Genomic DNA, 23020 nt, shown 5'->3' with positions numbered 1-23020 from the left:
GGCCTACTTCAGCTCCTGCGTCCCGTTCCTCCAGGGCTGCTTGCCGCGGGACTGGCTGACCCCCGCAGCCCTGCAGACCAGCCTCCGCCACGGGCTGGAGCAGGGCCAGGACGCCGCCGCATCGCTGGCCTCCCCCACCTCCCCCACCTCCCTGGCCCCCATCTCCCCCGCCTCCCGTCACTCTCTCTCCCCCCCCTCCCCGGCCTCTGTCTCCCCGGCCTCCCTGGCCTCCGTCTCCCCCGCCTCACGTCCGCCCGTGCCCCGAGAGAGCCGCCCCCCCTCCCGCCACCAGCCCCGTCGGTAGTCCTGTGAGGACCACCCCCAGATGTCAGAGGGTCTTCCACCGAGAGCCACAAACCTGCTGGTGCCTCAGGTCAACTCCACGGACACTACAGTAACCTACCAGCATGTGGACCGACATGTGGGCTAACATGTGGGCCAACAAGTGGACCAACATGTGGGCCAACATGTGGGCCAACGTGTGGGCCAGACCAACATGTGGACTAAAATGAGGACTAACATGTGGACCAACATGAGGACTAACATGTGGACCAACATGAGGACCAGACCAACATGTGGACTTACATTGTGGACCAACATGTGGACCAACATGAGGACTAACATGTGGACCAACATGAGGAACAGACCAGCATTTGGACCAACATGAAGACCGACAAGTGGACCAACATTAGGAGCAGACCAACATCTAGGCTAACATGTGGACCAACATGTGGACCAACATGAGGAGCAGACCAACATGAGGGGCAGACCAACATCTAGACCAACGTGTGGACCAATATGTGGACAAACATGTAGATTAACATGTGGACCAACATGTGGCTCAGTGTTCTCCTGATCTCTAAGTGCCTGACCGTAACCCTAAGCCTGTCAACATTACTGAAGGACAGAAATGTTTCGGTGGGGTCTCCTTCCACACACTGCTGCCCTGCTCAAGGGCTTTCCAACAGGCCTTAGCAGCTCCTCTGTGAGGTCCTCCTGTGACCTCCTCCTCCTCTGTGAGGTCCTCCTCCACTGTGAGGTCCTCCTGTGAGGTCCCCTTGTGAGGTCCTCTTGTGAGCTCCACCTCCTCCTGTGAGGTCCTCTTGTGAGCTCCACCTCCTCCTGTGAGGTCCTCTTGTGAGGTCCTCTTGTTAGCTCCACCTCCTCCTGTGAGGTCCTCTTGTGAGGTCCTCTTGTGAGCTCCACCTCCTCCTGTGAGCTCTTCCTCCACTGTGAGCTCGTCCTCCTCTGTGAGCTCCTCCTCCTCTTGTGAGGTCCTCTTGTGAGCTCCACCTCCTCCTGTGAGCTCCTCCTCCACTGTGAGCTTCTCCTGTGAGCTCCACCTCCTCCTGTGAGGTCCTCCTGTGAGGTCCTCCTCCACTGTGAGCTCCTCCTCCTGTGAGCTCCTCCTCCTCCTGTGAGCTCCTCCTCCACTGTGAGCTCCTCCTCCACTGTGAGCTCCTCCTCCTCCTGTGAGCTCCTCCTCCTCCTCCTGTGAGCTCCTCCTCCTCTGTCAGGTCCTCCTGTGAGCTCCTACTCCACTGTGAGCTCCTCCTGTGAGCTCCACCTCCTCCTGTGAGGTCCTCCTCCACTGTGAGCTCCTCCTGTGAGCTCCTCCTCCTCCACTGTGAGCTCCTCCTCCTCCTGTGAGCTCCTCCTGTGAGCTCCTCCTCCACTGTGAGCTCCTCCTGTGAGCTCCTCCTCCTCCTGTGAGCTCCTCCTCCTCTGTCAGGTCCTCCTGTGAGCTCCTCCTCCACTGTGAGCTCCACCTTGTGTTCTCTCTCAACAGATCCTTCCTTCACTGTTGCCGTGATTTGAAACAACCTTTAGCATTTTTTTATAAGATGACCTTTTACATTTTTGGAAGGTTTCTCGTGAACCTTCCACACCGCTCCCCTGGTACCCTACCCCTGGTACCCTAACCCTTCGTCCCCTAACCCTGGTACCCTAACCCTGGTACCCCTGCCCTGGTCCCCTAACCCTGGTCCCCTAACCCTGGTCCCCTAGCCCTGGTACCCTAACCCTGGTACCCTAACCCTGGTACCCTAACCCTGGTAGCCCCCCGGTACCCTAACCCTGGTAGCCCCCCGGTACCCTAACCCTGGTACCCTAACCCTGGTCCCCTAACCCTGGTACCCTAACCCTGGTCCCCTAACCCTGGTACCCCAGCCCTGGTCCCCTAACCCTGGTACCCTAACCCTGGTCCCCTAGCCCTGGTCCCCTAACCCTGGTCCCCTAGCCCTGGTCCTCTAGCCCTGGTCCCCTAACCCTGGTCCCCTAGCCCTGGTCCCCTAACCCTGGTCCCCTAGCCCTGGTACCCTAACCCTGGTAGCCTAACCCTGCTACCCTAACCCTGGTCCCCTAACCCTGGTAGCCCCGTGGTAACCCAACACTCCAATACTCGCTTCCCTACTGCCCCCCACTCCCATACTCTCTCCCCTACTCACTCCCTTACTCACTCCCTTACTCACTCCACTACTCACTCCACTACTCACTCCCTTACTCACTCCACTACTCACTCCCTTACTCACTCCCCTACTCACTCCCCTACTCTGTTCATTTCTCAGGGCAGCTTATTGAACATGTATGTAAGAATGTAATGTTTATAATAATACAACATGTGGTCGTTGTGAACATGTGACCTTGATGCCACATGGTCGCTGACTCCTTCAAACCTTTGTTTACAGGCCAGGCACTGATTTTATAGTTGTTAGTTCTACTAAAAGGTGACCATGAGATCCAGCAGCCGTCTCCATGTTGGCCTCTAGGGTGCCCTGCTGGCCACCGACTGACCTGTCCTCCAGTGTCTGTCTGTCCCGCTGACCGTCTGTCTAGCTCTCAGCCAGAGAGAGGGCTCTCTAAACACTTTGTAATGATCAATACATTTCAATAAATGTGAGGGTATGTACATTTGTCTTCTCCTTTTTATGTAAACAATGATTTGCCGATGTTAATGACGACAGGAGCATGTTAATGAGGGACAGGTGAATGTTAACGAGGGATGGGTGAATGTTAATGAGGGACAGGTGAATGTTAATGAGGTACAGGTGAATGTTAATGAGGGACAGGTGAATGTTAATGACGCCAGGGGCATGTTAATGAGGGACAGGTGAATGTTAATGACGACAGGTGTATGATAATTAGGTGATTGTTAATGAGGGACAGGTCAATCATAATGAGGTGATTGTTAATGAGGGACAGGTCAATCATAATGAGGTGAATGTTAATGAGGGACAAGGGAATGTTAATGAGGTGAATGTTAATGAGGGACAGGGGAATGTTAATGAGGTGAACGTTAATGAGGACCAGGTAAAAGTTAATGAGGTAAATGTTAATGAGGGACAGGTGAATATTAATGAGGTGAATGTTAATGAAGGACAGGGGAATGTTAATGAGGGACAGGGGAATGTTAATGAGGTGAATGTTTATGAGGGACAGGGGAGTGTTGGTGAGTATTGTTAGTAGTATGTTTTTATAGTATTGTAGTAATAGTTGTCGGAGTAGTAGTAGTAATATCATTTGTTAAATGTCTTTTTTTCGATATAAGGTATTTATTCATATTATTATTTGATTAGTGGTAGTATTAGTATTGATTAATACTATTATAAGGATTAGCATATTATTATTAATAGTATGAGGATTTGTAGTATTATTAGACAATACTTCCTCTTGAAGTCGTCAGACCTTCAGACAGCCAATCACATCACTGGACGAGCAACGCTGCTGGCCAGCCAGCCAATCAGCTCTTTGGGTTCACTCTATTTATATCTTCAGCTGTTTGGACTAAAAATAGACTGCAGCAGTTAGACGGATGGTTAGTCAAAAAACAGTCAGTCAATTAAACAGTCGGACTGACTTGTTGGCTAGCAAAGCTGGTACTAACCTGGTGATATTAAGTAGATGGGTGATTCTACAACCTGATGATAGTTCAACCTAGTGATAGTTAGTTTAACCTGGTGATAGTTAGTACAACCGGTGATAGTACAACCTTCTGATAGTACAACCTGCTGATATTACAACAGGTGATGGTTAGTACAACCTGGTGATAGTACATCCTGGTGATAGTAAGTACGACCTGGTGATAGATAGTACAACCTAGTGATAGGTAGTACAACCTGCTGATAGTTAACACAACAGGTGATAGTTAATGCAACAGGTGATAGTTTGTATAACCTGGTGATAGTAAGTTCAACCCGGTGAAAGGTAGTACAACCCGGTGATAGTTAGTACAACCTGGTGATAGTTAGTACAGCAGGTGATAGTTAGTAAGACCTGGTGATAGTTAGTACAACCTGGTGATAGTTAATACAACCTTGGTGACAGTTGTAAGATATATTAGAAGTGAGCAGAGTAATTTAGTGCCCACAGAGCGGATTTTGTAACCCTGAACATTCGTGTGTTATCGTGTTTGCAGGGGGTCTGCAGTGTGTACGTTATGTTATGGTAACATGACCCCCCCGCGACTCCGGAAACCACACAGAGGTCACCTTCTGTCTCCTACCCCTGTCTCCTCGTCTCCTAGCCTGTGTCTCCTTGTCACCTACCCCTGGCTCTTAGTCTCCTACCCTGGGTTTCCTTGTCTCCTACCCCTGTCTGTTTGTCTCCTACCCTGTGTCTCCTTGTCTCCTACCCCTGTGTCTCTTTATGTCCTACCCCTTTGTCTACTTATCTGATACCCCTGTCTCCTTGTCTCCTACCCTGTGTCCCCTTGTCTCCTACCCCTGTGTCTCCTTGTCCTCTACCCCTGTGTCTCTTTATGTCCTACCCCTTTGTCTACTTATCTGATACCCCTGTCTCCTTGTCTCCTACCCTGTGTCCCCTTGTCTCCTACCCCTGTGTCTCCTTGTCCTCTACCCCTGTGTCTCCTTGTCTCCTACCCTGTGTCTCCTTATCTCCTATCCTGTGTCCCCTTGTCTCCTACCCCTGTGTCTCCTTCTCTCCTACCCTGATGTCTCCTTGACTCCTTGTCTACTACCCTGATGTCTCCTTGTCTCCTACCCTGATGTCCCATTGTCTCCTACCCTGATGTCTCCTTGTCTCCTACCCTGATGTCTCCTTGGCTCCTTGTCTCCTACCCTGATGTGTCCTTATCTCCTACCCTTTGTCTCCTTGTCTCCTACCCCTGTCTCACCTTGTCTCCTACATCTGTGTCTCCTTGTCTCCTACCCTGATGTCTCCTTGTCTCCTATACTAATGAATCCTTGTCTCCTACCCTGATGTCTCCTACCAAGTATCTCCTTGTCTCCAACCCCATATTTCCTTGTCTCCTACCCTTTGTCTCCTACCCCTGTCTCGCCTTGTTTCCTAGATCTGTGTCTCCTTGTCTCCTACCCTAATGTCTCCTTGTCTCCGACACTGATGTATCCTTGTCTCCTACCCTGATGTCTCTTACCAAGTATCTCCTTGTCTCCTACCCCATGTCTCCTTGTCTCCTACCATTTTGTCTCCTTGTATTCTACCCTGTGTCTCCTTGTCTCCTACCCTGATCTCCTACCCCCCCCCCCCCCTGTGGAGGGTTTGGTTAGGGACCCCCCCCCCCCCCCCCCCCCCCCTAGTGGAGGGTTTGGTTAGGGACCCCCCCCCCCCCCCTAGTGGAGGATTTGGTTAGGGAATCATGTTGCAGGATCATAAACAGCATAGCAGCGTTTCCTCTTCTCTGAAAACTGTCAGCACAGCTGCTGATGTTATGCTAGTTAATCTTATCCTTCACTCTCATGAAACCTTCTCGTCTCCTCTTCCCTGGCCTCACCGCGCCCGCTATTTATTTTGGATTCTGTTTCCTCAGGATGCTTATTATGGGCTGCAGGAATGGGTCGACCGCAGCTTTTACTGGTTTCATGTTAGGCTGTGGGAATGGAAGCCAGTTGCTTTCTAATCCCACAACTAGCAGCGGATTCTTGAAACTAAACCTGCAGCCTGACCGCTACCTGAAGATACACAGAACAGCTAGGATTCACACTGAAGATACGCAGAACAGCTAGGATTCACACTGAAGATACACAGAACAGCTAGAATTCATACTGAAGATACACAGAACTGCTAGGATTCATACTGAAGATACACAGAACAGCTAGGACACACTGAAGATACACAGAACAGCTAGGACACACTGAAGATACACAGAACAGTTAGGACACACTGAAGATACACAGAACAGCTAGAATTCACTCTGAAGATACACAGAACAGCTAGGATCACACTGAAGATACACAGAACAGCTAGGATTCACACTGAAGATACACAGAACAGCTAGGATTCATACTGAAGATACACAGAACAGCTAGGATTCACACTGAAGATACACAGAACAGCTAGGATTCATACTGAAGATACACAGAACAGCTAGGATTCCCCCATAGGGGGCGCTATAACTTCTGGTCATAGTAAGGTGTAGTCAGATGAAGTAAGACGTAGTAAGATGATGTAAATGCTTTATTTTGCATGCTGAACCCATGTGACCCATAATGTCTGTAAGGATAGATTCTGCTGTACAGTGAATGTTTTGCTAAATCTTTCTTCTTAAGACCCATAGCTTTAAAGTAAAAAACAGGTATGCTGTACATGATCTATGGACTTATCTGATTAAAATTGGTATGGATTGTGTAAAAAATAGCAGTTATGGCAGATTTAATGTATGCAGATTTCCTGAAGTATTTGTGTGCGTGTGTGTGGTTGTCTGTGTGTCTGTCTGTCTATGTTTCCCTCTGTATGTCTGGTTGCACGTGAGAGTGTGTCTGGTGCGATTGTATGTGGTTGTGTGGGTTTGTGTGTGTGTGCGAGCGTGTGGGCACGTGAGGAACAAAGGCCCGCCCCTACCAGTCAGGGCTTGTCTGGATTAAGACCCCGCCCCCGCCCACCCGATGCACGCACAGGAACGGAGCGGGCAGAGGGACCTTGACGGCGTGTTAGGTCTGCAGACACTGGATCACAGAGCCAGTGGGTCACATCCACCCTGGATCACAGATCCACTGGATCACAGACACGCTGGATCACAGACACGCTGGATCACAGATCCACTGGATAACAGTCTGATCGACTGGATCACAGATCCACTGGATTACAGTCTGATCGACTGGATCACAGATCCACTCGATCACAGTTACGGTGGATCTGTGGTGTTCTTGGTAACTAGGAGGATATCGGTTCTAATGATTCTAGGATAATATTGGTTGTAAAATTTGTGACTAGGGGGATATTGTTCTAAGGTTTGTAATTACGCCTTGGATTTTGATGCTCCTTTGCCACCTTGTCCTTTGTTCTTTGATGTGTTGGGATCAAACTGTTTGATAGGACAGGTCCCTCCTCTCCTATTGGCTTACAGAGGACTGGTCACTCCTCTCTTATTGGCTTACAGAGGATCAGTCACTCCTCTCCTATTGGCTTACAGAGGACCGGTCGCTCCTCTCCTATTGGCTTACAGAGGACCGGTCGCTTCTCTCCTATTGGCTTACAGAGGGCCGGCCGCACCTCTCCTATTGGCCGTAAGCAGTCGTCAGGGTTTAGCGGCATGTATCCTTGGCCAAGGACAGACTCACTGAGCGCTATAAATAAATCGCTGTGTGGAAAATGTGTCGCATACCGTATTAATCAGGACGGCTGCGCGCTCGCTCAATCAACCTCCAATCAGTGTGCGCCATTTAGGGCAGCCTGTACTACTGGTTTCTGTTATCTCGTAGTAATGCTCTGTGTTTCCTATTGTCTGGGTTTCACATCCTCTTCTTGTGCCGCCCCGGGCTGCGTATCATCTGTTGCCGCCTAATTGCTCGGCATCGTGCCAGCCTGTGTTAGGACGTTAAGGCATTGTTCTGCTATCGTCTCTTAAGATAAGACGCAGTGAATAAGGTGTGGTTTAGGGTTGGTGCTTTAGCTCCGACTCCAGCCGTCGTTCCCACAATCCGCTCAGCGGGGCGTCAGTGAGCGTCACGCGCGTCAGAGGAGCTCTGCTCTGATGCACGCGGCAGACTGACGAGCTCATTTCGGAGCGAGAGCCGGATGCTGCGGTCGCCATGGCTGTGAACGTCGCCGGGGTGGTCGTGATGGTCCTATTTTATCTCCTGGTCCTCGGGACCGGAGTGTGGGCCTCCTTTAAATCCCGACGAGAGGCGAAGAAGACGCGGGGAGACATGACGGAGATGACGCTGCTTGGGAACCGCGGAATCAATCTGGTGGTCGGCATCTTCACCATGACCGGTGAGTGGCTGCGTGTCTCTGTGCGTGCGTGCGTGCGTGCGTGTGTGTGCGTCGGTGTCTGTGTGTGTGTGTGTGTGTGTGTGTGTGTGCGTCCGTGTGCATGCGCGCGTGCGTGTGTGTCAGAGAGAGAGATAAAGAGCGCTCTCGTGTTTGTTCGTGAGGGAGAACGTGCGTGTGTTCGTGAGAGAGAGAACCTGCGTGTGTTTGAGAGAGAGAGAGAGAGAGAGAGAGAGCTTGTGTCTGTGAGTGAGAGCGCTTGTGTCTGTGAGTGAGAGCGTGCGTGTGAATGTATGTGTGAGAGAGATAGAGAGAGCGTGCGTGTGTCTGTGGGAGAGAGAGTGCGTGTGGGTGGATGTGTGAGAGAGCGTGTGTGTGCTAGAGGCGGAGAGGAGTCATGTAAGGATTTCAGCGAAATCCTAATTTTGTCTGCGCATCTGATGCGTACTTTTTTTAAATAAATATTTTTTTTGGACATTTTGATTGTCTTTTATATTTAATATATATTATTACGTTAGATATACGACGGATTCATTGTTCAAAAATTCTAGAACAAATTAACCCTACAACACACTAACCCTAGAACACACTTATCCTACAACACACTAACCCTAGAACACACTAACCCTAGAACACACTAACCCTAGAACACACTAACCCTAGTACACACTAACCCCACAACACACTAACCCTACAACACACTAACCCTACAACACACTAACCCCACAACACACTAACCCTACACTACAACACACTAACCCTGCAACACACTAACCCTGCAACACACTAACCCTGCAACACACTAACCCTGCAACACACTAACCCCACAACACACTAACCCTACAACACACTAACCCTACAACACACTAACCCTACACTACAACACACTAACCCTATAACACACTACCCCTACACTACAACACACTAACCCTACAACACACTAACCCTACACTACAACACACTAACCCTACAACACACTAACCCTACAACACACTAACCCTACACTACAACACACTAACCCTACAACACACTAACCCTACAACACACTAACTCTACACTACAACACACTAACCCTACAACACACTAACCCTACAACACACTAACCCTAGAACACACTAACCCTAGAACACACTAACCCTAGAACACACTAACCCTACAACACACTAACCCTACAACACACAAACCCTACAACACACAAACCCTAGAACACACCAATCCTACTACAACACACCAACGCTACACTACAACACACTAACCCTTCTACGTAGTTTTGGTACAAATCCATTGTTATGCAATACCAAATGCAACTCCTTCTTTAACGTGTGTGTGTCTCTCAGCTACCTGGGTGGGGGGGGGCTTCATCGTTGGGACGGCGGAGGCGGTCTACAACCCCTCCATGGGGCTGATCTGGGCTGTGATGCCTGTCACAGCCACGCTCTGCTTCCTCGTTGGTACGTTGCCGCACGCACACACCTGTACACACCCACTCTGCCGCACGCACACACCTGTACACACCCACTCTGCCGCACGCACACACCTGTAAACACACACGCTGCCCCACAAAAACACCTGTAAACACACACGCTGCCGCACGAACACACCTGTAAACACACACAATGCTGCACGCACACACGTGTAAACACACACAATGCTGCACGCACACACGTGTACACACACTGCTGCACGCATACACCTGTTCACACACAGCTGCATGCACGCACTTTTACAAACACGCACACACCTGTACACACACACACACTGCTGCACGCACACACATGTACACACACACACGCTTCACACCTTTACATAAAGTGTGTGTGTGTGTGTGTATCTACGTGTGTATTTATCTCTGTGTACATCAAAACACGCCTTCTCGGTCTCCAAACATCTCTGCACCTGTTTGTGTTTTCTCTGCCTGGTGCCTCCTTTGAACCGGACTCATGTTGACAGTGGAGAGCTAACGTCTGAAGGTCAAAGACACACAGAATAGAGGTCAGGGTTCGAACAGACAGCAGACAGGCTGACCAGGGATGACCAGGGCTAACCAGGGCTGACCAGGGCTGACCAGGGCTAACCAGGGCTGACCAGGGCTAACCAGGGCTAACCAGGAATGACCAGGGCTAACCAGGTGGACGGGCCCTCATACAGCAGGGCTCCTGGGGGAGGAGAGCAAGTGAAGGCAGGGCAGAGAGGAGAATGAATCCTCTCTTGGCCAGCGAGACGCGGAGGTATCAGTTAGCAGCCAGCGGAGAGGAGGTGTTGTGTTTCACAGTGCTCTCTAGGCAGAGAGGAGAGAGGAGGAGGAGGAGGAGGAGGAGTAGGAGGCGGTGGCGGCCGTGTCGACTCTCCCGTGTCACCCCGACGAGGCGGGTCAGGAGGCTCCGCTTATAGTCGGCCTCGGGAATTCTCTCATTGTCCTCGTGTCATTCCGACGGCCGGACGTCATCGGCCCAACGGGATTAGACAAACAACAGCTGGCAGTGCCATGACAACCACCGGGGCCCCCGTGACACACAACACCTGGCAGCGCCATGACAACCATCGGGGCCCCTTGACACACAACACCTGGCAGTGCCATGACAACCACCGGGGCCCCGTGACACACAACGCCTGGCGGCGCCATGACAACCACCGTGGTCCATGACAACCACCGGGCCCCATGACAACCACTGGGCCCCATGACAAGCACCAGGTCCCATGAGAACCAACGGGTCTTATGACAACCACCGCCATGACAACCACCCCTGTAAACCTACCCTCTAAACTCACCCTAACCCTGTAAAATAACCCTGTAAACTAACCCTAACCCTGTAAAATAACCCTGTAACTACCATCCCTTGGATGATGAGTTACCGTTGATAGGTTGGTTATATTTTGACTAACCAGGGAAGAGACAAATGAACCCAATGAGTTTGAGGTTCATTAAGACTTCCTGTTCCAGTGTACGTTGGTATTTGTTGTCAAGGCATTGTTGGGGAAAGGACCTGCTTATATCTCAAGCCTCTTATCATACCAGCAACGAGCACACTGGACCGCTAATCGCATTCCTCTACAGTCCCCCGGGGCCCAGCTGGTGAAGCCCTCTCTCCTTCTGCCCACACACACGGAATAAGCTGCAAACGCCACGTTAAACCGTCTGAACGCCACGTTAAACCGTCTGAACGCCACGTTAAACCGTCTGAACGCCACGTTAAACCGTCTGAATGCTACGTTATACCGTCTGAATACCACGTTATACCTGGACGCTATATTAAACCATCTGAACGCTACGTTAAACCGTCTGAACGCCAGGTTAAACTGTCTGAACGCTACGTTACACCGTCTGAACGCTACGTTAAACCGTCTGAACACCAGGTTAAACTGTCTGAAAGCTACGTTACACCGTCTGAATGCTACGTTATACCGTCTGAATGCCACGTTAAACATGAACGCTATGTTAAACCATCTGAATGCTATGTTAAACTGTCGAAACTCTACGTCAAACCATCTGAACGCTACGTTATACTGTCTAAATGCTACATTTAACCGTCCAAACGCCACGTTAAACTGTCTGAACAACACGTTAAAGGTCCCATGGCATGCTACTTAATGGATGCTTTAGTAGGCCCCAAACACAGTATTTGAAGACGTTCCCGAAATTCAGCCGTGGTGCAGAATTACAGCCACTACGAGTCAGTCGCACATTGAGCTTTCCCCAAATGGGCCGTTTCGGTGCCTGTAGCTTTAATGCAAATGAGGAGGAGAGAGGCGGGTCAAGGAGGAGGCTGGGGGTGTGGCCCTGAGCGGCTTGCAGCCACGGTACCATGCGCTCTGATTACAGTGGATGTATCGCAATGGCGAGGCGCACACAGCCTTTAGCCGTGTTCTGTAAATATTATAGAACACACGGGAGTCCTGGAGCTCTATATCTAAATAATATCATATTATACATAGATATCTATAATATATATTATCACGGCCAAAAGCTGTGTGAGCCACCAGACGATATTATGAATCTCAAACGACAGCGGCGCGTTCTCCAACGTCTCTGGTTCTTCCACGTCCACATCAATCTGAAGTAGACTGAACCACGACATGGAGGTGAAGGGGATTATTACCCGCGATTGTTGACCGCGATTGCCTCCCGCCGGAGCCTTGCTGCCGAGGGACCACCGCCTCAGCAGCGGTCAATCCCTTTCTCCTCCATGTCGTGGTTCATGTACTTCAGGGAGTCAAAGCCAAAGCTCCTTTCCCCCAATTCATTCTCAACCTTGGCTGAGATAACCCCCACTACGAGTCTCCTTGTGGAAATACCAGAGGCGAGAGAGAGTCTGATGTGTTATGCGCCATAACACTAACAGCAGAACGGTTATCAAAATAACAAGGAAGTGTACAACACTTGCGTTACAGTCCTGGAGCTCTATATCTAAATAATATCATATAATACATAGATATTTATATCATATAATACATATGATCACGGAAAAAATCTGTGTGCGCCTCCGGACGATATTATGAATCACAAACGACTGTCGGTTTCTCCAACGTCTCTGGTTCTTTCACACCCACATCAATCTGAAGTAGACTGAACCACGGGCTGCCTGCTGTCGGCTGCTCGCTACCGGGCGGTGCTGCTTCGCGGCGGTGGTGCTGCGCGGCAACCGGCGGCAGGCAGCATGTCGCAGTTCATGTACTTTAGGGAGTCAAAGCCAAAGTCCCTTTCCATCAATTTCTTCTCAACCATGGCTGAGATAACCCCAACTACAGTCACGTTGTGGAAATACAAGAGATGTCAAAGAACCGATGTGTTATGCGCCATAACACCAACCGGAAACACTTGCGTTACAGTGTGTGCAGACACACACATGTGGCCCTCGCACGGTTGTGTCTCATTGGCGGGCCAAATTCTCTGGGCGGGCAAGGTAGAGAAAGGGGAGGAGCTTAGATCCTTTATGACGACATAAGGGACCACATTCCAAATCAGTGCGCTTGAGCCTCCGTTTTTTCAAGGGCGAGCCGGACACCTAGTGCTCGTTTTACGTCACCAAACGCAAGTTTTAGCCATTGGGGGACCATCGGTAGGCTAGGGGAACTCATATTTATGTAAGAAAATCTCATAAAGTGAGATTTTCATGCCATGGGACCTTTAAATCGTCTGAACGCCAAGTTAAACTGTCTGAATGCTACGTTAAACCGTCTAAACGCTACGTTGAACCATCTGAACACTATGTTGCTGCTCTATGTGGCCTTGTCTTTGGATGTTGCTGCTCTGTGTGAACTTGTCTTTGGATGTTGCTGCTCTATGTGAACTTGTCTTTGGATGTTGCTGCTCTATGTGAACTTGTCTTTGGATGTAACTTCTCTTTGTGAACTTGTCTTTAAATTAAGTATCCATAACAAAAATAATAATCAGAACAATTAGATAATAAATGGAACAGAACTAATAACTTATCGTTAATACGGCAAACTAACATTTGTTTGTATGAGGGCAAATAAGGCTTCTGAGACCTTTATTTTTATATAGTTCCAGGTATTATGATACCTTTATTTTGATATAGTTTTGGTTGTTATTGTACTTTTATTTTGATATAGTTCTAGGTATTATAAGACCTTTATTTTGACATAGTTGCAGGTAGTATGAGACCTTTATTTTGATATAGTTCCATGTGTGCTGAGACCGTTAATTGGATATAGTTAATATATTCATGTGCATTGTTTATTCATATATTATAGGGGGCGTGTTCTGTATTAATATTTTTTTGTGTTTGTATTGAAGGGCGCATGTTCTGTATAATGTGTTTGTGTGTTTGTATTGAAGGGGGAGTGTTCTGTACAGTTATTCACGTATTAAAGGGGGCGTGTTCTGTACTAACTTGTTCATGTTTGTATTGAAGGGGGCGTGTTCTTTATTAATGTATTTGTGTGTTTGTATTGAAGTGGGCGTGTTCTGTACTAATTAATTTTTTGTTTTTGTATTGAAGGGGGCGTGTTCTGTACTAATGTATTTGTGTGTTTGTATTGAAGGGGGCGTGTTCTTCGCCGGCCCAATGAGAGACAACCGTTACGTGACGATGATGGATCCTTTCCACATCAAGTATGGCAGCGTTACCACGGCAACTCTGGCTGTTGCGGCGCTGGCCTCAGAGGTCATGTGGGTCGCAGGGACCCTGATCGGTTTGGGTACGACCCCTTAGTGTGTGTGTGTGTGTGTGTGTGTGTGTGTCAGTGTTTCCGCTAGAAAAAAATTGGTGCCGGTGTTACACCAAATTCTGTGACCCACCGAAAAGTATGCACAAGTTTGAAGCGTAGACAGGCATGACAAAAACATAAATAAAACATAAGATCTCCCCCCAACCAATTACCTTTTTATTAAAGGTGCTTAATAAATACATTTGTTTTGATGTGATGACCATTTTACAGACCCATACAATGATAGGGCGTTTAGTACGGTCCTTCACCGTTGCTTCTTTACCCATAAAAAGCTACAGTCAGTGTTAAATTACGCTGATTTACATTTCCTATTATAGGCTACTGTGTAAAACGCTGTTTAGAATTAATGTTAGTATCAAGAAAAGAAAGACCCACCGGTGGGGGGAGATCTTATGTTTTATTTATGTTTTTGTTATAATGCAAACGTGCATGTTGCAGAAAATGTGCAACAGGTCATGTGACCTGGAAGGATTCATTTTAACGTTTTTAGATCGGGCCCAGAAAATCAGACCCGACCCGACCCGAGCCCGTGCACGTTCTGGCCGAGCCCGGCCTGGCCAGACACATTAAGTGTAATTATGAGCCCGAGCCCGATTTCAACCCGACATTTTTTTCATACATGTGTAACTTTGTACACATTTGTTACTTAGGCCTACTCTGCTAAATATATATCTAAGGTAATGTATAGAACGCCGGTCATTATCGGAAAAATAATCCCGACTTCGCCCTGAAGGGGCTTATTTTTCGATAATGACCGGCGACATTCTATACATTATCCCGCTTATTACACAGCTACTTGCCAAAACGAAAAAAAAAATTCACATGGTGTGTCTTTTTACAGATTATTCGTTACCAGCAGTCGTAGTGTTGATCAGCAGTGAAATAGTCCGCCAAACGTTGACGTCACTTAGCAACCGAAGACGCTGGGGTTGACAAGTTACCGGACTACTTACTACCCATGCAAGTGAACGGAGCGTTCCACGGCATTGAGAAGACCCGTGTAATAAAGGCCTATAATATTTTTGTTTATGGCATAGATTTCTCCTCAGATTAGGCCAATAAAGCAATGATTAAAAAAAAGAGAAAACGCTCGATCAAAGGCCCAGCCCGACCCGGCCGAGGATAGTGGTGGGAAATATCGGCAATCAAAACCCTCATTGTTTTACATGAATTGGCTAAACAAATGACCACTGTATCATATTTCAACACAATTCAAATTGTGCAGAGATTTATTTCCATTGGTCATTCTGATCGGAGACATTGAATTTCCGGTCCTCTTCATTTTTTTCCGGTCAATGACCGGTAATTACCGGACAACGGAAACGCATAGTGTGTGTGTTCATTGTGTGTGTGTGTTCATAGTGTGTGGCTTCTGGTGTGTGTGTGTGTGTGTGTGTGTGTGTGTGTGTGTGTGTGTGTGTGTGTGTGTGTGTGTGTGTGTGTGTGTGTGTGTGTGTGTGTGTGTGTGTGTGTGTGTGTGTGTGTGTGTGTGTGTGTGTGTGTGTGTGTGTCACTGGTTTGTGATCCTGGACCAGTACTCAGCGTCTGTGTGTGTGTGTGTGCAGGTGTCACCATGTCGGTGATCCTGGACCTGTCCTACAGCGTCAGTATCTGGATCAGTGCTGCCGTGGCAATCAGCTACACACTGCTGGGAGGGCTGTACTCAGTGGCCTACACCGACGTCATCCAGCTTGTACTCATCTTCATCAGCCTGGTGACCAATGCATGCACACACACACACACACACACACACACACACACACACACACACACACACACACACACACACACACACACACACACACACACACACACACACACACACACACACACACACACACACACACACACACACACAGGTATTCATATTTTTTTTTACTAAAAAGTATTAAATGTATTTGTTAACCTGTTAAAACCTACAGGGTTAACCTTTAACCTACAGTTTGTTAACCTCCCGTCACTGTCCACAGTGGCTGTGCGTCCCGTTCGCTATGATGAGCCCAGCTGCTGCAGACATCACGGTGACGGCATTCAACAACTCCTTCCAGCCCCCCTGGGTTGGCACTCTGGACTCAGGGGGGGTGTGGCTGTGGATAGACAACTTCCTGCTGCTGGTAAGAGATATATATATATACATACACACAGACCTTCCACATGATGGTTATATCTGCTATGTAGCTCGATCTGTCTGTCTGATGGGTTTGGTTCTCTCAGGGCTTAGGTAACCTGGGTCTGCAGAACTTCCACCAGAGGACGTTGTCAGCGTCTTCATCAGCGACCGCCAAGACCTGCTGCTTCGCCGCCGCCTTCATCGTCCCCACTCTGGGCATCCCCCCCATCCTACTGGGAGCTGTGGCGGCTTCTACAGGTACCACCAACCACCACTAACACCATCAACCCCACAAACCACCACTAGCACCACCGGCCTCTCTATCCCCGTCTGTCTCTCTCTCTCTGTCTCTCAACCCGTCTATCCTTTGACCCGCAGACTGGAACTTGACAGCCTATGGTTCCCCGTCTCCTTACGAGCGTGGACAGACGGGTATGATCCTGCCCATCGCCCTGAGCTACCTCACCCCCTCCTACATCTCCATCATCGGCATCGGCGCCGTGGCGGCGGCTGTTATGTCGTCCACCGACTCGGCCTTGTTGTCCGCTGCCTCCATCTTCTCCTCGAGCATCTACAAGAACATCCTGAGAACACAGGTAACCCACCATTATACACCAGACCAGTGTAGACCTCGATACACCAGATTAGTGTAGACCTCAAGACACCAGACCAGTGTAGACCTTGATACACCAGACTAGCGTGTAGACCTTGATACACCAGACTAGCGTGTAGACCTCGATACACCAGACTAGCGTGTAGACCTCGATACACCAGACTAGCGTGTAGACCTCGATACACCAGACTAGCGTCTAGACCTCGATACACCAGACTAGCGTGTAGACCTTGATACACCAGACTAGCGTGTAGACCTTGATACACCAGACTAGCGTGTAGACCTTGATACACCAGACTAGCGTGTAGACCTTGATACATCAGACTAGGGTGTAGACCTTGATACACCAGAATAGTGTGTTGACCAGATACGCCTGACTAGCGTGTAGACCTTGATACACCAGACTAGCGTGTAGACCTCGATATGAGCCCAGACACATGTGTGTTTCCCCAGGCCTCGGATAGGGAGGTCCAGCTGGTGATCCGGGCATCGGTGGTGCTGGTGGGCCTGCTGGGGACGGCCCTCACCTTCCAGGACAGCAGTGTTCTGCTCATGTGGATGCTGAGGTCCGACCTCACCTACACCTTCATGTTGCCCCAGCTCGTCTGCGTGCTGTTCTTCAGTATATCCAACGGTTACGGGGCTGTGTTGGGCTGCTTCACGGGGGTGCTGCTGAGGCTGCTGTGTGGGGAGCCCCTGCTGGGGATTCAACCAGTCATCCATTTCCCAGGATGCACTCTGGTGGACGGTGTGTATGTTCAGTACTCCCCCATAAGGACCATCTGCATGCTGTCGTCTCTGGCTGCCATCTTGTCCTTCTCCTGGCTGTCCTCCCGGCTGTTCAAAGCCGGCCTTCTGCCTGCCTGCTGTGATGTCTTCAACGTCCACCGCAAACAGCCACCAGGGGCCGCCAAAGTCCCAGGGGAGGACCTCAGCACCAAGGCCTTGGAGCATGAAGCCTCCGAAGTTTCTGAACCCATGTTAGATTCCACATGTTAGAGTCCACATGTTAGATTCCACTTGTTAGAGTCCACCTGTTAGAATCCACATTTGAAGGTACTCGCACGCTGCCCAAACAAACACCGAACCCCCAACTGGAGAACGCTGGCTGCTCCCCCGTCTCACTTCAGACGCTAGTTTAACTTCTAGTTAGACAAGCTCAAATCTGGGTTAGTTAACCTCCAGTCAGACGAGCTCTAGTCTGAGTTAGTTTAACCTCCAGTCAGACGAGCTCTAGTCTGAGTTAGTTTAACCTCTAGTCAGACGAGCTTTAGTCTGGGTTACCTTAACCTCTAGTCAGACGAGCTCTAGTCTGGGTTAGTTTAACCTCTAGTCAGACGAGCTCTAGTCTGGGTTAGTTTAACCTCTAGTCAGACGAGCTCTAGTCTGGGTTATCTTAACCTCTAGTCAGACGAGCTCAAGTCTGGGTTATCTTAACCTCTAGTCAGAAGAGCTAAATTCTGGTTTGTTTAACCTCTAGTCACACAAGCTCAAATCTGGGTTAGTTTAACCTCTAGTCAGACGATCTCTAGTCTGGGTTAGTTTAACCTCTAGTCAGACAAGCTCTAGTCTGGGTTAGTTTAACCTCTAGTCAGACAAAGTCTAGTCTGGGTTAGTTTAACCTCCTGTCAGACGAGCTCTAGTCTGGGTTAGTCTAACCTCTAGTCAGACGAGCTCTAGTCTGGGTTACTTTAACCTCTAGTCAGACGAACTTTAGTCTGGTGCTGTGTCTGAAATCGCGCACTTACGTAAGTGCAATTCCCTACAGTACACTTATAGGCGCAGTGCTCTCATTTCTACAGTACACTGTCAAAACAGCCTTCGCTCACCTATAGGAAATTAGTTTGCAGTTTGACGGTTCTTCTGTGGTATTTATTTTTTCGGCTTGATCATTTTCGTTAGTCGCCTGTATGAGCGATCTAGCAGTATTCACGGTATCGTTCTTGATACCAACTCATTACAGAATTAACAACATAAAAACAATGTTTGGATACAGCCCAAAACATTGTAGTTGTACTGAAAAAATAACCAAATATGTGTAATTTATTTACATTTGTAGAGCACGTCGATCTCAAATGTTACAATGTCCTCCATTTTCCCATTTGAAATTTCCGCCCCCTCCGTATGTAGACAAGATGGCGGCCGTTGAGGGTGGCAAGTGTCCATCGGTCCACACGCAAGTTTTAGATAGTTTTGAGTGCGCCACCGAGGTACTTCCAGTGCACTGCGTTTTGGCACACTCTCTGTTTTTGCTCAAAGTGCACTCAAAAAGTAAGTGTAAGTATAGAAGTGAGCGATTTCAGACACAGCATGAGTTAGTTTAACCTCTAGTCAGACAAGCTCTAGTCTGGGTTAATAACGGCCATTTCACTTTCATTCACTTCCTATTTGTGCCTATAAACACTTAATTAGCAAACACAAAGTCAGCCTAACCTCAGAAACTTTTGTGTGTACATAAAAGGTTTCTACTGAAGGGGATTATGGCCACATTTGATTTCTCATTTTGAGTTTAGTTTCAACTCAGACTTAAGTGTTGGGGGACCATGGAGCGTGGGGTTCCCCTCCGGTATGTTCCTAAATCACTCACTGGATTCGGTTCCTTGCAGGTAGCCTATCTGTAATTCAGACTTTATTCTTGACTCAAACTCAAAAATAAAATTCTCATGTGGCCCTAATCCTTACCTTGTGGAAATGATGATTAGAACCCTGTGGAAGGGTCATGCTCAGCCCTCCATGGTGGGCCCTGGCCTCGTCTCTGAGCCGTCTCCCCGGGATGTTCTGCTTGATCGGAGCAGGACTTGGGACCAGAGGTTCTGCTGGATATTAGGACTCTGGACCAGAGGTTCTCCTCGATTAGAGGTTCTTCTGGATTCTGGAAGGACTCTGGATCAGAGGTTCTGCTGGATTCCAGGGACTCTTGACCAAAGGTTCTGCTGGATTCCAGAGACTCTGGATCAGAGATTCTGCTGGATCGTAGCAGGACTCTGGATCAGAGGATCTTCTGGATTCTAGGACTCTGGACCAGATGTTCTAATGGATTCTAGGACTCTGGATCAGAGGTTCTGCTGGATTCTAGCAGGACTCTGGATCAGTGGTTCTGCTGGATCAGAGGTTCTTCTGGATCAGAGCTTCTGCTGGATCGGAGCAGGACTCTGGACCAGATGAGCACTCCACCCCCCCCCCCCCCGTGTTTGGTACGACAGCGTGCAGTGCCTTCGCTCTACAGATTACTTTAAACTACATTTCATTTTCATTTTCTACTGGTACCTTGTTGCTTCGAAGAGGAGGACTTTTAAGGGCGTTTTTGTATACTTTTATATGAAATTGAAATCCACGACGACAATAGTACAACTCATTTGTTTTGCCTGGTAACGCGATGCCCTAAATACTCGGGTTACCTGGTGAGAGCGACGTTCAATAAAAATGGAACAATAAATAAAAAGACAAATCATTTTCCATACATCCTGAATGTTTTAATATTTAAATATACTGTAATTCATGGAGGGAACCTCCAACAACTCTGTCTGTCCCTTCTGGACTGGATCTGTCACCACTGGACTGGGTCTGTTCCTTCGGTCAATAAGGTACAGACCAAGTCCAGAAGGGTCCCAGGGGGCTTTGTCTCTGGGTCCCAGCTGGTCAGGGTCCGGTGGTCTCTGGGTCCCAGCTGGTCAGGGTCCGGGGGGTCTCTGGGTCCCAGCTGGTCAGGGTCCGGGAGGTCTCTGGGTCCCAGCTGGTCAGGGTCCGGTGGTCTCTGGGTCCCAGCTGGTCAGGGTCCGGGGGGTCTCTGGGTCCCAGCTGGTCAGGGTCCGGGAGGTCTCTGGGTCCCAGCTGGTCAGGGTCCGGGGGGTCTCTGGGTCCCAGCTGGTCAGGGTCCGGGGGGTCTCTGGGTCCCAGCTGGTCAGGGTCCGGGGGGTCTCTGGGTCCCAGCTGGTCAGGGTCCGGGGGGTCTCTGGGTCCCAGCTGGTGAGGGTCTTTTCATCCCAGCTGGTCCGGGTCTCTGGGGGTCTTGGTCTTGGGGGGGGGGGGGGGTATTGGTCTCTGGGGGTCTGAGCTGGTCAGGGGCCTGGGGGGGTTCCTTGGTGCCTGCTGGTCAGGGACTCTGAGGGTCTCTGGTGTTCATGGTCTCTGGGGGTCCCAGCTGGCCCGGGTCTCTGGGGGTCTTGGTGCCTGGGTCCCTGCTGGTTCCTTCGAAGGCCACCTTGTTCTTGAGTCCATCCTGCAGGACTCTCTGCTGGACGAGCAGCCGAGCCCGACCGGTCCTGCAGTACCACCTGGGACCGCCAGACAGACACACAGACACACACCTAACTGAAGACACTGAACACACAGTAAACACATTGAAGTGAGGAGCGGGGTGCGTATCGAGGACCCTCACCAGGATCCCAGCGTGGTGAGCATGAAGCCAGCGAAACCAACGTCAAACGAGCGGCGCACTCGGCCTGCCAACAGACGACATATACATCTATATCTATATACACATATATTTATATACATATAGATATGCATGTCTATATATACACATTTATCTATATCTATATACACATATTTATCTATATATATATATCTATAAATATACATTTATAAATATCCACATATCCATCTATAAACAGATATAATAATAATAATAATAATAAATGACATTTATATAGCGCTTAATATGGTACTCTAAGACGCTTTACATATTGCCCTATCAAAACTATGTAAGACAGACTAGGAATAAAAGAAAAACAGAGGTTAAGCATGAAGAATAAGGTGGGAGTTAGGTGGGGAAGGCTAGTGTGAAAAGGTATGTTTTGAGGGCAGATTTGAAAGAAGAGAGGGTTGGAGAGACTTTGATGTGGGAGGGGAGTGAATTCCAAAGGGTGGGGGCAGCAACTGAGAAGGCCCGATCACCCCAAGTCCGTCGCTCAGACCGTGGAACTTGTAGCAGGTTGGCAGAATTGGACCTGAGGAATCGGGAGGGGGCGTTGCGATGGAGGTCGGCAAGGTAGGGGGGGGCTAGGCTGTTGAGGGCCTTGTAGGTGATGAGTAAGATTTTGTAGTTGATTCTGTGTTTAATTGGAAGCCAATGGAGTATATATATATATATATACACATATATCCCTCTATATACACATACATCTATACCTACATATCTATTTCTGTAAGTTAAATAATGATATTATTTATTGTATTAAGTAATATTAATAGATTGGTGTATAGTAATACTGATGGGTTAGTCGTGTTGACGGAGGCTTACTGGTGGTGAGGAAGTGAATGAGGCCGGAGACCACGGCCCCCCCCGCCCCGTGAAGCACCGCCTCTCTGGCGCAGGGGGTCTTCACATCCAGGATACCCAGCATCCGGAAGCCCTGCCACGAGGGTTACACATTCGTACACACACACACACACACACACACACACACACACACACACACACACACACACACACACACACACACACACACACGATAATACGATACTTAATATGTAATATGATAAATGAATTACTCAATACTTAACTTAATACATTACGCATTGTAAATATATTTATACGGTAGGTATTATACAATATAAATGTACATCCATTTCCACTAGTGTCCCCGGTTGAGCAGGGAGGGTCGCAGCCTACAGTAGGCGGTCGGGTTATTATGGAGGACCTTTATTTTGGAGGGGAGCATCCTACAGTCGGCGGTAGGGTTATCACGGAGGAACATTATTTTGAAGGACACAGGCCGGATGTTCCAGTCCCCTACTACTAGTTAGCTTAGCTTAGCACTCTGACAGCGTTATGTATCGAAGCTCAGAGTATGAAGAGCTAAATAGACCATGTCAACATAACACAACATAACACAACATACCATAACAAAGTTATCAATTACTGTTGACCTTGCCCAGCCCAAAATAAACGCTAACAAGTTGTAATATTGATATTATTT

At 48.8% G+C, this 23020-nt stretch overlaps 3 protein-coding genes across 4 annotated transcripts in view; 2 read left to right on the top strand and 1 right to left on the bottom strand.

Moving 5' to 3' along the window:
• Window positions 1–304, top strand: part of LOC130404584 (deubiquitinase DESI2-like) — a 3978-nt gene extending 3674 nt beyond the window's left edge. Inside the window, exons 5-6 of one of the 2 annotated variants that reach the window (XM_056609399.1) lie at window positions 1–122; window positions 216–304. The exon at window positions 1–122 is cut by the window's left edge and continues 27 nt beyond it. In XM_056609399.1, the coding sequence (XP_056465374.1) occupies window positions 1–122; window positions 216–304 (211 nt within the window). Of the gene's footprint in view, window positions 139–215 lie in introns of both variants that reach the window. The other variant, XM_056609398.1, reaches the window with a different exon arrangement.
• Window positions 305–7542: 7238 nt separating this feature from the next.
• Window positions 7543–20581, top strand: LOC130404583 (high-affinity choline transporter 1-like). Its single transcript, XM_056609397.1, has 8 exons — window positions 7543–8190; window positions 9525–9638; window positions 14191–14346; window positions 15942–16090; window positions 16347–16490; window positions 16591–16744; window positions 16865–17082; window positions 17553–20581. Exons 1-8 carry the CDS (start codon window positions 8007–8009, stop codon window positions 18096–18098), a joined length of 1665 nt encoding a protein of 554 aa, XP_056465372.1. The 5' UTR covers window positions 7543–8006; the 3' UTR covers window positions 18099–20581.
• The window catches only part of LOC130404585 (cytochrome c oxidase assembly protein COX20, mitochondrial), a 2788-nt gene continuing 160 nt past the window's right edge, over window positions 20393–23020 (bottom strand). Inside the window, exons 2-4 of the mRNA XM_056609400.1 lie at window positions 22342–22453; window positions 21478–21541; window positions 20393–21373 (exon numbers count right to left, since the gene is read on the bottom strand). Of these exons, the coding sequence (XP_056465375.1) occupies window positions 21193–21373; window positions 21478–21541; window positions 22342–22453 (357 nt within the window). The 3' untranslated portion in view covers window positions 20393–21192. The remainder of the gene's footprint in view (window positions 21374–21477; window positions 21542–22341; window positions 22454–23020) is intronic.

Source organism: Gadus chalcogrammus, chromosome 15 (genome assembly GCF_026213295.1).
Source record: "Gadus chalcogrammus isolate NIFS_2021 chromosome 15, NIFS_Gcha_1.0, whole genome shotgun sequence".
NCBI classification, from domain to species: domain Eukaryota; kingdom Metazoa; phylum Chordata; class Actinopteri; order Gadiformes; family Gadidae; genus Gadus; species Gadus chalcogrammus.
Note: the sequence above shows the minus strand (reverse complement) of the source record. Positions and strands in the feature narration are given on the sequence as shown.

What these genes read in the sequence shown, in the direction of transcription:
- LOC130404583 (XM_056609397.1), top strand. Translation starts at nt 8,007, where the DNA reads ATGGCTGTGAACGTCGCCGGGGTGGTCGTGATGGTCCTATTTTATCTC. An exon ending in TAGACAACTTCCTGCTGCTG is followed by an intron (nt 16,491 to 16,590) that starts GTAAGAGATATA and finishes TGGTTCTCTCAG; the next exon opens with GGCTTAGGTAACCTGGGTCT. An exon ending in AGAACATCCTGAGAACACAG is followed by an intron (nt 17,083 to 17,552) that starts GTAACCCACCAT and finishes GTGTTTCCCCAG; the next exon opens with GCCTCGGATAGGGAGGTCCA.